The sequence below is a fragment of the Nerophis ophidion genome, linkage group LG12 (assembly GCF_033978795.1).
Source record: "Nerophis ophidion isolate RoL-2023_Sa linkage group LG12, RoL_Noph_v1.0, whole genome shotgun sequence".
NCBI lineage: Eukaryota > Metazoa > Chordata > Actinopteri > Syngnathiformes > Syngnathidae > Nerophis > Nerophis ophidion.
In genome coordinates this window covers 7687017-7700673 of record NC_084622.1, presented here as the reverse complement: position 1 = coordinate 7700673, position 13657 = coordinate 7687017, and the positions used below count along the sequence as shown (strand labels likewise).

The following is a 13657-nucleotide window of genomic DNA, read 5'->3' as shown; positions in this document are numbered from 1 at the left end:
AATATGTCTTACCTTATACACAGACCATAATAACACTCGTATACTTAATGTGCCTACAATCCATCAAGCGGTGCGGCTTCATAGCTTACCAAAGTCATACTAAAAACATTTTGACATATTTTTGAGTGCTGTGGGTAATGTTCTATACAGTATTGTCAATGGAACATTTATAGTTTTGGTGTTGTTCACTAGCGTCTTACAGTCTACACGTATCTCTTATGTGTGACTGCCATCTACCGGTCACACTTTTTACACCATGTACCAAATAAAATTGCTTCTAGGTTGGTAAGCACAACCAGAACTATGCCATACATTAGGCACACCGGGATGTAAGGCGCACTGTCGACTTTTGAGAAAATGAAAAGATTTTAAGTGCGCCTTGTAGTCCGAAAAATACGGAAATTTGACCATAAACGGCAGCCAGCTTGGCTTTGAGCGATAACGTTCAGCTAGCTGTGTATCACTTTTAAGGGACCTTAAGAGCCACACTAGCCTGTGCGCCTCAGTCACAATCAGAGGAGTTGTATGTGCAAGCCTGGACCTTTTGCTGAACTGGACTAGAGCCAATAAAGAAAAAAAAAAATTGTTCCCGCGTTGAAGCACTTCCACAAAAATAAGTTGAAGCACTTCCAAAAGGCATTTTAATAGTAGGCTGATATAGACACATGTGTTGTCTTCATTATAACAATTATATAAGACTTTTAAAGTCATTTTGATAGTAAGCTTATATAGCTAATATAGACACTTACATCGTGTGTTGCCTTCATTATAACATGTACTGTAAGGCTTTTAATTTTTGCGGCGCCAGACTGATTAGTTTTTTTGCATATTGCGTCCAAATTCGTTCTTTCAACATTTTGGGTCGCCGAGCCCTGTGTTAAATGATTGCTCAAAAGCCCCTCACTAAAGGGCAACATGTTTGGTCCCAACTTTGAAACCAAGTTGGCCGTACTTTTCTCTATACACGGTTCAGGTCAGAGGTAAAGTCCAGAGTTGGAACCCGGGGTGGACCGCTCGCCTGTGCATTGGTTGGGGACATCTCTGCGCTGCTGACCCATCTCCGGTTGGGATGGTCTCCTGCTGGCCCCACTATGGACTGGACTCTCACTATTATGTTAGATCCACTATGGAATGAACTTTCACAATATCATGCCACACCCACTCGACGTCCATTGCATTCGGTATCCCCTAAAGGGGTGGGGGGAATGGGTCACCCACATCTGCGGTCCTCTCCAAGATTTCTCATAGTCATTTATATTGACATCCCACTGGGTATTGAGTTTTTCCTTGCCCTTATGTGAGCTCTGATGTGGAATCTGAGCAGAGGATGTCGTTGTGGCTTGTGCAGACCTTTGAGACACTTGTGATTTAGGGCTATAAAAAAAAAAAATGATTGATTGATAAAGTGGCAGGAATCAAGAGTACTAGAGCAAAATGACACAAGAACAGAAAATAATTGACATAAGTCTAAACTTTGATGAATGATCATAACAAGCCTTACTAATAATAATAATAGAAGCAGTTTACAAAAATTTAGGCAGTTTTATAATAATTTTGTTCCACTAATGTCCCCAAAGGAACCAAAATTTACCGTTAAACCCAGAGTGGAAATGCATAAAATGACAAAATGAATCAGATTAAAGAACACATATCACTTTTATTTAGGAAAATATATGATGAAGAATGTCACTTAAAACCCTAAAGCAGGGGTGTCGAACTCAAATACAGAATAGGCCAAAATTTAAAACTGAACGAAGCCGCGGGCCGAGGTTGAACAAATTAATCCTTTAATAGGGACCCAAACAAGTTTTGCATTGAATATTGACCAAGCAAGGCTTATAAAACTTTATAGTGACATGCAAAATCGAGTTTTAAATAATAATAATTCAAAGATATCAATGGCATATCAAATAAAATAAAAATACAAATTGAATGCCTCTTTTCGGCGGCGGGTTTGAGTTGGGGCGGGGTTTGGTGGTGGCGGGGGTGTATATTGTAGCGTCCCGGAAGAGTTAGTGATGCAAGGGGTTCTGGGTATTTGTTCGGTTGTGTTTATGTTGTGTTACGGTGCAGATGTTCTCCCGAAATGTGTTTGTCATTCTTGTTTGCTGTGGGTTCACAGTGTGTCATATATTTGTAACAGTGTTAAAGTTGTTTATACGGCCACCCTCAGTGTGACCTGTATGGCTGTTGACCAGGTATGCCTTGCATACACTTGTGTGTGTGTATGAGACGCATATTTTATGTGAGTGGGCCGGTACGCTGTTTGTATGGAGGAAAAGCGGACGTGGCGACATGTAGAGAACGCCAAAGGCAGTGCTTTTACGGCCCGCCCCCAATATTATTGTCCGGGTGGAAATCAGGAAAAAATTCGGGAGGGGCACTGAACTTCAGGAGTCTCCCGGGAAAACTGAAAGGGTTGACGAGTATGAGTATTAGTGGTGAATGCGGTGTTACAGCGGCGGGCCAGCTCTAATGTTAATTAGATATTGCCTCAACGACCAAATGAAATTACACGCCGGGCCAAATTTGGCCGGTGGGCCAGAGTTTGACACCCATGCCTTAAAGTAAGATCAGTTAAAGGAGTGTTAGGACTAATTCTCTGTTCTTTTCATTTTCAAATCCCACAAAGAGATCCCAACACCTCCATCCACTCGGGAGCAGCACTTGGTTTGTATATTAGCAGCCACAGTATCCACCTCACCTAAGAAAACCTTTACCCCCATCCTGAAAACACCTACAGCTTTATTGCAGTCGTATAGAAATAATGACAGAGCCAACGGTAGAGGTTCCACAATAGTAGACACTTAAAAAGACAGACCCATCAGTTGAGGGATATTCCGCCTGTGTTCTAACTCCCATGCCCAAATTCCTTCACGGGACTTCCAGGGTGACTCGGAGGTCGGCACCTGGTTTAGTTCAATACGAGCGCTCAACTACAGAGAGGGGGAACAAAATGAACCTCCTGCAAACTTGATGATGCTCTGGTTGGCTGCAATCAGCATTTGGCTCTCGATGAAGTCCGTGGTTATCAAGTGCTGAGAGGTTTGCTTTGACACTTTGAGACAACATCTGTCCGTCTTTGTGTGTTTAAACAACAACAGATGATGACATCACGGCCTTAACAGCACATTGTTAAGTTTTACTCCTAAAGACAATGTGTCCGCCTATGCAACATCGTTCTACTAATGCTACCATGAATTGATTAACGTGGACCCCTGACTTAAAGGCCTACTGAAATGAGATGTTCTTATTTAAACGGGAGTAGCAGGTCCATTCTATGTGTCATACTTGCAGTGTTAATTTTGTTGACGAAAAATGTTCGTCATAGTTATCATCAACGACATTTTTTTCATGACTAAAACGAGACAATAACTAAACAAAAAATAATTTACGTGGACTAAGACAATGACGAGGTGTATTGACATATTCGTCAACGAATAAAAACGAGACGAAAATGTCTGCCAGAGACGAGATCCAATCGGAACTCATTTCGTTAGGAAAATGCGGGAGGAGTTGGGAAGAGAACCAATCAGAGCGAGGTGGTAAGGAAGTCACGTAAACGTAGTTTGCGTTTGAGACTGACCCGGGAATGCGCTGCCGAAGACAACATGTCAATGCCGGGGGAGGAAGAGGAGAGAAGACATATGGGGAAATTTTATATTTGACGTCAAAGATAACAAGACGCAGTGTAAGAAATGCAGCGTGAGGATTACGGGGAAAAACACAACAAACTTGAAGCGACATTTACAGTCGACTCACTCCGAAATCCACACACAGGTAAGCATTTTCCACAACATACAACTCACTCGACGCTATCCCGTTTATTACACGGCTTACTTGTGAAATACTAAATTTGAGACATAATTTTCATCAAAATACGACTTGTATCGGTGATTTTTCCGCTGTTTTGCTTTGACTTTCAGAAATTGAAGGGAAAGTTTACATGTTACCCTTTAGTCGACTAAATCTACTGTAGTTTTCGTCGACTATAATCTTATGATATTTCGTCAACTAAAACTAGACTAAAACTAAAACAATTTAAATAACTAAATTATGACTAAAACTAAATTACATTTTAGTCAAAAGACTATGACTAAAACTAAATCAAATTTTGCTGTCAAAATTAACACTGCATACTTGATCATTTCGCGATATTGCCATATTTTTGCTGAAAGGATTTAGTAGAGAACATCGACGATAAAGTTCCCAATTTTGGTCGCTAACAGAAAAGCCCTGCCTTTACCGGAAGTCGCAGACGATGACGTCACCCGTTGAGGGCTCCTCACATCCTCACATTATTTTTAATGGGAGCCTCCAACAAAAAGAGCAATTCGGACCGAGAAAACGCCAATTTCCCCATTAATTTGGACGGCGATGAAAGATATGTGTTTGAGGATATTGATAGCGATGGACTAGAAAAAAATAAAAAAATAAAAAATCAAGTTAAAAAAAACTAAACGCGATTGCATTGGGACGGATTCAGATGTTTTTAGACACATTTACTATGATAATTCTGGGAAATCCCTTATTTTTCTATTGTGTTGCTAGTGTTTTAGTGAGTTTAATAGTACCTGACAGTCGGAGGGGTGTGTCCACGGGTGTCTTGAGGCCAGTGTCTGATGGAAGTCGACGGCAGCTGTATGGACGGCACAAGCTCAGCTGATCTCCGGTAAGAGGCGACTTTTTATCACAATTTTCTCACCGAAAACTGCTGGGTGACATTCGGTCGTGATCCATGTACGCTTGACTGCTCTGATCCATAGGAAAGCTTCACCTCCGGGAATTTTAAACAAGGAATCACCGTGTGTTTGTGTGGCTAAAGGCTAAAGCTTCCCAACTCCATCTTTCTACTTTGACTTCTCCATTATTAATTGAACAAATTGCAAAAGATTCAGCAACACAGATGTCCAAAATACTGTGTAATCATGCGGTTAAAGCAGACAACTTTTAGCTGTGTGTGTGCGCAGCGCTAATATTTCCTAACAGTCCGTGACGTCACGCGTACACGTTATCATTCCGCGACGTTTTCAACAAGAAACTCCCGGGAAATTTAAAATAGCAATTTAGTAAACTAAAAAGGTCGTATTGGCATGCGTTGCAATGTTAATATTTTATCATTGATATATATACAGTAAACTATTAGACGGTAGTAGTGGGTTTCAGTAGGCCTTTAAACAAGTTGAAAAACGTATTCGGGTGTTACCATTTAGTAGTCAATTGTACGGAATTTGTACTGTACTGTGCAATCTAATAATAAGTCTCAATCAATCAATGAAAAAAACACTTTTGGGTTTGGTTTTAGTGGTGCGAAGCATTCAGTCCACATGCACAGTTACGCCATAATCGCAGTTCCCTGGTTAGCTTGAATTCAACTTTTGGAAATGAAAGGGGCTGTTAACTAGACTGACCATTAGTCCTCTTTTCCCCGGACATGTCCTCTTTTGCGGGGCTGTCCGGGCGGGGTTTCTTAAATGCCTCAAATGTCCGGCGTTTTGAGTTAGGGTTGCGTGTATTTTCAATGTACGTCCAGGGTTGAGAAGGGGTTAAAACACAAAACAAATTGTGAAGGTGTGCGAACGCAGCAGAATTCGTGAGGGAGGTGCAGAGACAGAGAGAGCGAGACGGTGGATTGATTGCTATTCAATGCATACGTGGTCAACAGCCGTACAGGTCAAACTGCTACAAATATGCGCCACACTGTGAACCCACACCAAACAAGAATGACAAACACATTTCGGGAGAACATCCGCACCGTAACACAACATAAACACAACATAACAAATACCCAGCCCCCTTGCAGCACTAACTCTTCTGGAACGCTACAATATACCCCCCCCCACCCTCCCCCCACCTCAACCTCGCCCACCTCAACCTCCTCATGTTCTATGAAGGAGAGCGTGTCCCAAATTCCAAGCTGCTGTTTTGAGGCCTGTTAAAAAAATGATCTGACTTCAAAAATAAATATGGCAGGGCCATGTTGGCATTTTTTTCCATAATTTGAGTTGATTTATTTTGTAAAAAAACTTAGGCATAATAATGAGTTAATTCCACGACTGAATATATGGGTTGATATCCGAATCGGTAATTAAGAGGTGGATGGCAAAAAAGCCATTATCTGACATCTCTACTTAAAACCTTTAGCATATCAGTTTGTGGAATTAAATTATAGAATAAATTAAGCCAGGAAATGAAACAAAGCACTAATATGATTCAGTTTAAGAGACTGTTCAAACTACAAGTCTTCACAAAAAAACCCAAATTAAGATAAACATTTTGAACCTTAAAAAAAATTAGCTAATGATTATTATATATCTAGTATTTGTTTACTTACTTATTAGATATTTATTTATTTATTTATTCACTGTTCTGTTACAAACAGAGATATTTATTTATTTATTTATTCACTGTTCTGTTACAAACAGAGAACAAATACATGGGATAAAACTGCTATGAGTAAGATTAAACAAGCTCTGCTTCTTCCTACTCCTTTTTGGACATGCTGTAATTAAACAACTGGAAATGAGTGATGCATTACATTGTAATTGGCATTAAGGGGACGGCGTGGCGCGGTTGGGAGAGTGGCTGTGCCAGCCACCTAAGCGGTGCCTGGTTCATTGCACACCTTCTACCAACCTAGTCACGTCCGTTGTGTCCTTGAGCAAGACACTTTACCCTTGCTCCTGATGGGACGTGGTTAGGGCCTTGCATGGCGGTTCCCGCCATCAGAGTGTGAATGGGTGTGTGAATGGGTGAATGTGGAATAGTGTCAAAAAGCTATACAAGTATAACCTATTTACCCATGAAATTGTATTGTACGCATGTTCCGAACAAACTGAAATCAAAACAATTAATAATTAAATTGAATAAAAACTGCTTGTCAGTACCGTATTTCCTCAAATTAGCGTCAGGGCGATAATTAATTTAAAACTTCCTCTCATTCCGGCGCTTACCAAAGGCATGCTGTAAATTTAGACCTGTGCTTATAAATTTGAGTGTGATGTAAGGATACCATCATGAAAAGCACATTTAATGAAAAAAATGATGTTATGGTCTTACCTTTACTTATAAATGAAGTCCATGCACCGCTCCTTCTGAACAAAAGCATCGATAACTTGTTTATATAAGTCTTCCTTATCTTTCTTCAGTTTTAAAAGTCTCTCTGTCTCGATGGAGATCTTCCTTTAACTAATACCTCCTGCTTCGATTGAAAGTCCAGTTTAGAAAACTGTTGTTGTAAGGTGAAGTGTCACTCATGACGTGACGAGTTTGACCCAGCGGTAAAACGAGGCATATGCTAATTATATTCTGCGAAGCAAGTTTGACCCGGCGGTAAACCAAGGCATGCGGATAATATTTACCCGGCGGCAATTCAAGGACATACAGTATATTATATTACAGACAGTACAATATCAGTATATATAATATACTGTACATATATTATGTAAATATTACGTACACATGTTATATTTCATATAGCTATATTTAGTCTATTTATACCTGCATTGTCCTTTCCGTCCTTACACTTTACATCATTGTAACAGAGCAACTGTGTGGAACATTAAAGTTAGTCTTAGTCTAAGTTTTGTCATTTAGAGGAATTAGTTTGGCTTTCAGGCTTGTCACTCACTGCTGTCTCGTCCCCGCGTACAAAATATTTGAATTCAGGTTGTTGTTATGATAGAATATACATCCAATTATAGCTAATATTAGCTAACAACACCCAAAGTTTATGCGGGTGTTATGTACTGTACGGGCGTAGTTATATTATTAGGTGTTGAAAGCCGTAAGAGGGCGGGACATAATGCTTAAATCACATCGGAGTTAGCATCTACGTATAGGTTGCCAAAATCCCCTCTAAACAGAAAAAATGCTAACTGCTAGCAGGTACAATAAATACAATTCCTAATTTAAAAAAAATAATAATAATAATAATATACATACTCTGCAGTGGACTTTTGTGAGTTATTTTTCCATTTTCCATGTGCAACTCTGACAAAAGAAGTTGTGGGGAGGCGTGGCCGGAAGACCGACATCAAGGCGGGATACGCCGGGGCGACTCCAAGGAGGCGGCGAGGAGGCGTGGCCGGCGTACCAGCGGCGAGGTGGGGCGCGCCGGGATCGGTGCTGTAATGGACATCAGGTGCGTAGATCGCCCAGCTGGGCACAATTGTATAATCTCCTCTCACTGACTAAAAGGGCAGCAGCAGAAGAAGGAGGAAAACCCACAAGTGCAGAGCAAGAGCAACAGAGAGCGACAGAGAGCCAGGTGCAGAAGACGATGCCGGAGGGCTGAGAAGCAACCCGAAGTGCGAGCAGTCGAAGGAAGAGCTGAAAAGCGACCCGACCTGCACGGAGGTTTATCAAAAAATAAAGCAAAGTCACAACCTGCTGGACGTCATGTCACTCTTTGGTGGTCAGTAAAACCCGGACAGAAAGAGTCTGTCACAGAAGTAAACCAAAAACAAGCTTCCGTCTTATCCACTTGTCTGTATTCCTATTCCACCAGGAAGGCAAAGTGTTCCCAACCAGGAAGTCCTACTAATTTTTGGCAGTTCTTGAACTCACCACAGTGTGGACTGTGACGCAAGTTTGTTTACACGTAAAAATCTACCACTCCTTCTTTGTCTCATTTTGTCCACCAAACATTTTATATTGACCGTGAATGCACAAAGGTGAGCTTTGTTGATGTTATTGACTTGTTGGAGTGCTAATCAGCCATATTTGGTCACTGCATGACTGCAAGCTAATCATTGCTAACATGCTATTTAGGCTAGCTGTATGTAAATTTTGCATCATTATGCCTCATTTGTAGGTATATTTGAGCTCATTTAATATCCTTTATTTTATCCTATTTGTATATAATTTAGTTTTGCATGTCTCATGACACAATATCTGTATGTAATATTGGCCCCATTTTAAAAAGTTGTTTGTGTGCCATGTTGTTCCAGACCCCAGCAAACATTACATTGCTTGCCAAAGATTGCAATAAATCTATTACAAGAAGACAGCCTGCCGTTTCCTTTAACTTGGGCACACAAATCTATACTTTTGGCCTTTAAAAGCCGGAAATTTTTAGGAGTTACACCAAACTCTGAGTAACATCTGATTTACTAATGTTTTCCTAATGTTGTAAAAATGTGTAAAATAAATATTACTGATGAGGGAGGTGTGGCCAGGAGCAAAGGTCACCGCCTCTGTCTATGGTGCTGAGGACGAACACCATCGGATAGGGGCGGGGCATGTGCTGACGGCGAGACACAGCTGGCAGGTGATTAGATTTCACAGGTAGTACGTGTTAATCTAATCATCTGTTGTTTTTAACAGTAAGCGGCCGGGAGCAGGAGGGGAGGGAGGACACGGACGTGTCTGAAAAGTCGGGTTCTGCTGGAGAGAAAACTTGTGATACAATCTATGTATATTAAAACCTGGTTAAAAACCGCACGCTTGGCTCTGGTGCTGTGTCTAACAATGGAACTGCTGGAAAGATTTGCTTCAGCCTGCGACACATAGTCATTTTGATAGTAGGCTAGTATAGCTAATATAGACACATCATGTGTTGCCTTCATTATAACACATATTTTAGACTCAGAAGTAGGGCTGTGCGATAAAACAATAACAATATATATCGCGATAGACATGTGATCGATATCAATAGAAAATGGGGTCGATAGAACGTTCGATAATTTCACTGAGTTCTGTTAGAAAAAAATAGTAAGAAACGCAGAGCCGGAACCGCACGGCATTCTGGGGGGTGTAGGCAAAGGAAGGGCTTTAGCCTCTCGACCTATCACGGCCGAGCCTGAACCGCAAGGCATTCTGGGAAATGCTAACGGGAAAAAAAAAAAAAAGCAACGATTGATTGATACTTTTATTAGTAGATTGCACAGTTCAGTACATATTCGGTACAATTGACCACTAAATGGTAACACCCGAATAAGTTTTTCAACTTGTTTAAGTCGGGTTCCACGTTAATCAACAAAACGGGAATATGAGTGCGGCAGCACGATAGGAAATTGTAAATAAAAAAGGAAACGTTACGTCACCAGTTTGGCAGTATTTTGGATTTTTTAAGTCCGATACGAATCAGAGTAATACTGTCTGCAAACTTTGCAAGGTCGTCGTCCCGACCAAGTCTTGGAACATGAAAAACGTATTTTACCACCTGAGCCGCTCTCACCCGCTGGAGTACAGCAGCAAACAGCCACAACATCAGCCGGTGCAAGTGGAACAGCACAGAAGCGGCAACAACAGACCACCATCGAGAGGTACTCGGCAGCAGTGCCATACGACAAAAATTCAAAACGTTATAAAGAAATAACGGATGCAGTGGTGTATCAATTAGCGAAGGAGATGCTACCGCTCAGCATAGTTGAGAAGTCTGGGTATGCATTTATTTAATGTTAATATTTGCACATCGACCAGTATTTTCATTTATTTGACTGTTTTTCTTAATGCTGACCTCGTTCTAAAGGTTAAAGGTTATATTTAAAATAAAAGTATTTAAATTCAGCCTTTATTCTCCTGGTCTTTATTTAGAATAGTTTTTTTTTTTTTTTTTTATCAATAATTATCGATATCGACTGATATGAAACACTTATATCGTGATACATTTTTTAGTCATATCGCCCAGCCCTACTCAGAAGTCATTTTGATAGTAGACTAAAATAGCTAATAGAGTCACATCATGTGTTGTTGTCATTATAACACTTATATAAAACTTTTAAAGTCATTTTGATAGTAGGCTAATATAGCTAATATAGACACATCATGTGTTGTCTTCATTATAACACTTATATAAAACTTTAAAAGACTTTTTGATAGTAGGCTAATATAGACACGTATCATGTGTTGCCTTCATTATAAGACTTATATACGACTTTTAATATTTTGCGGCTTCAGACAGGTTAGTTTTTTGTATTTATAGTCCAATGTGGTTCTTTCAACGTTTTGGGTTGCCAACCTTTGGTCCAATTAGAACTAAGAGTGCGCAGGACTAAAGACGATAAATGCTTTAAAATTTAATATTGGAAATTATCGGTATCGGTTTCAAAAAGTTAAATTAATGACTTTTTAAAACGACGCTGTACGGAGCGGTACACATCCAGTAAAACACGGACGTAGAGGGAAGTACAAAGCAGATGAGTCTCCCAGTCAGCAGCCCCTCCGCTCTCCCACACACAACACATGAGTTGACGACTGCAGCATGAGAGGTTTACTGGCGAGGCTTGATGACCTCATCAAACCACCGCAAGCTCAGCATAACAACAATAAGAGTGTGTTGTTGCCGGTGCTGTAGACGTGGCTACAAGAAAGCTCACTCGGTGACTGACTGACTAACGACACCATGTCTATGGTTTGGGATTATTTCAAAATGTCTCTGACGGATAAAAAAACGGCAATTTGCAATGACTGCAAAAAGTTGGTTATGAGAGGAGGAACCAATATATCTTCCTTTAATACGAGCAATCTGATCTCCCACCTCTTCAAGAATCATAAGGAGATACACGATGAATACAAGTGGAAAATAGATGAAAAAGAAACACCGAAAAAAGTAGTACCACACAGTTGTCGCTAAAAGACTCCGCCGAGAAAAAAAAAAATACAACAAAAAAAACCCCAAGGCGAAAGCCCACGCAATATGGCAAAAGCTACGGTGGAGTTTGGTGTGGCTAGTCTGCCCTGCATGGCGCACACTTTGCAGCTTGCAGTGAACGGAGCTGTCCAGTCTCAACGCAGCATTTCAGAAGCTCTGACTGACTGCTAGGCCACTTCAAGCATTCACCACTTGCTTGCAGAACATTTGTGTTACTCATACAAATACGTTAGAGCAAGGCAGATTGAGCACAGTTTATATTTTCCTGTTATACAGTATACCAGGCAGTCTTGCAGTAAAGGAGGACTATGGTATTGTTTACTTTATTACTCTAGTATACTCTGCCTTCATTGTTTTTGTAGCTGTTGTTTTGAGGCATGTTAAAAAAAATTAAAAAACAATGCACTTTGTGAAAGTCAAAGTATAGTGTTTCCCATAGTTATCTCAGGGAGAGCATGTCCAAAATTCCAAGCTGCTGTTTTGAGGCATGTTAAAAAAAAATAATGCACTTTGTGACTTCAATAATAAATATGGCAGTGCCATGTTGGAATTTTTTCCCATAGCTTGAGTTGATTTATTTTGGAAAACCTTCTTATATTGTTTAATGCATCCAGCAGGGCATCACAACAAAATTAGGCAAAATATTGTGTTAATTACACAACTGTATATATCTGTATCGGTTGATATCGGAATCGGTAATTAAGAGTTGGGCAATATCGGAATATCGGCAGAAAAGCCATTATTGGACATCTCTAGTCAGGACTCACCATATTGCGCATCGTTGAACATCCCTGAGAGGGTTTTGCATGAAGAGTTGTCCCCACCGCACACGCCACACTTGTCATTCCTCGCCTTTGAGTTCAGGACATGATCGCAGCCCGCTTGCTGGAGAGAAGAACAATGTATCAGCAGGACTGCACATTGTGATTCAAAAACAAATACCAGCGTACCCTGCAGAGGCCTTGAACACAGATATCGTAGGTGTCGGTCCCACACGGCGTGCCGTCGATGACGCGGTCCTTCAGCGGATAATACGCCGTGGCACCGGCAACCCGGCAGAAGAGCTTGCACCGATCCTTCAATAGTACTAGATGGGGGGAGAGAAAGCGAGCACTAATATAAACAGATGTAAACTAGTTAGGTGAGCTGTCCTATGCTGCCCAATGGATGCTATGGACAGAAAAATGCTGGTTAAGCGACCCCTCTCAATTTGAGCAACAGGCGGGTTACACTGCGGGTCATTCCACCCTTCACCCTGTCTTATGTTTGGTGTGTGTGTGTAGTAATATTGGAGTACTACAGTATTTAGATCCAAGCCAATATGGTGTGTGTTCGAGCAGAATGTACTGTTCTGGCTCGGCTCACAAAAGCTACGCTATCAAAATAGTGGAGGAGAGGCTCTCCTCGTCTCAGTATATGGGCATTTAATCCATGAGGAGACTGAGGGCAGCTAGAAAATGAGCCAGGGCAGCAGGATGGAGACAGTGACAGAGAATCATATAGTCATCGGGTGTGTGGTCTACACAAACATACAACCCCTATAGTGTCTCGAATAAGCCAAACCACTTTTAAGTTAGCAACTCTTTGTTTTATTTTCTGCTGTATTTACCATTATTTTAGCTATTATAATATTTTTCTGCTGCCCGATTAGTTTTTTTTGCTGCAGTTGTTATACAGTAGGAGGCCAGGGGGAAGAGCCAGGACACGTTGGGAAGACTATGTCTCCCGCCTCGGTATCCCCCGGGAAGAGGTGGACGAAGTGGCTGGGGAGAGGGAAGTCTGAGCTTCCCTGCTTAGGCTGCTGCCCCCGCGACCCGACCTCGGATAAGCGGAAGAAGATGGATGGATGGATGGATGGCTGTTATACAGTATATACTGTAATCTTGTAAATGGCAACTGTGATTTGTTATATATTGTATAATATGTATACATTACATATGTTATATTTAAGCGATGAGGTGGCGACTTGTCCGGGGGTGTACCCCGCCTTCTGTCCGAAGGCAGCCGAGTTAAGCTCCAGCACCCCCCGCGACCCCGAACGGGACAAACGGTAGAAAATGG

The 13657-nt window shown here is 41.1% G+C and overlaps 1 protein-coding gene across 1 annotated transcript in view; it reads right to left on the bottom strand.

Moving 5' to 3' along the window:
• The window catches only part of LOC133562925 (A disintegrin and metalloproteinase with thrombospondin motifs 20-like), a 454296-nt gene that overhangs the window by 172202 nt on the left and 268437 nt on the right, over positions 1 to 13657 (bottom strand). Inside the window, exons 14-15 of the mRNA XM_061916762.1 lie at positions 12547 to 12683; positions 12364 to 12481 (exon numbers count right to left, since the gene is read on the bottom strand). Of these exons, the coding sequence (XP_061772746.1) occupies positions 12364 to 12481; positions 12547 to 12683 (255 nt within the window). The remainder of the gene's footprint in view (positions 1 to 12363; positions 12482 to 12546; positions 12684 to 13657) is intronic.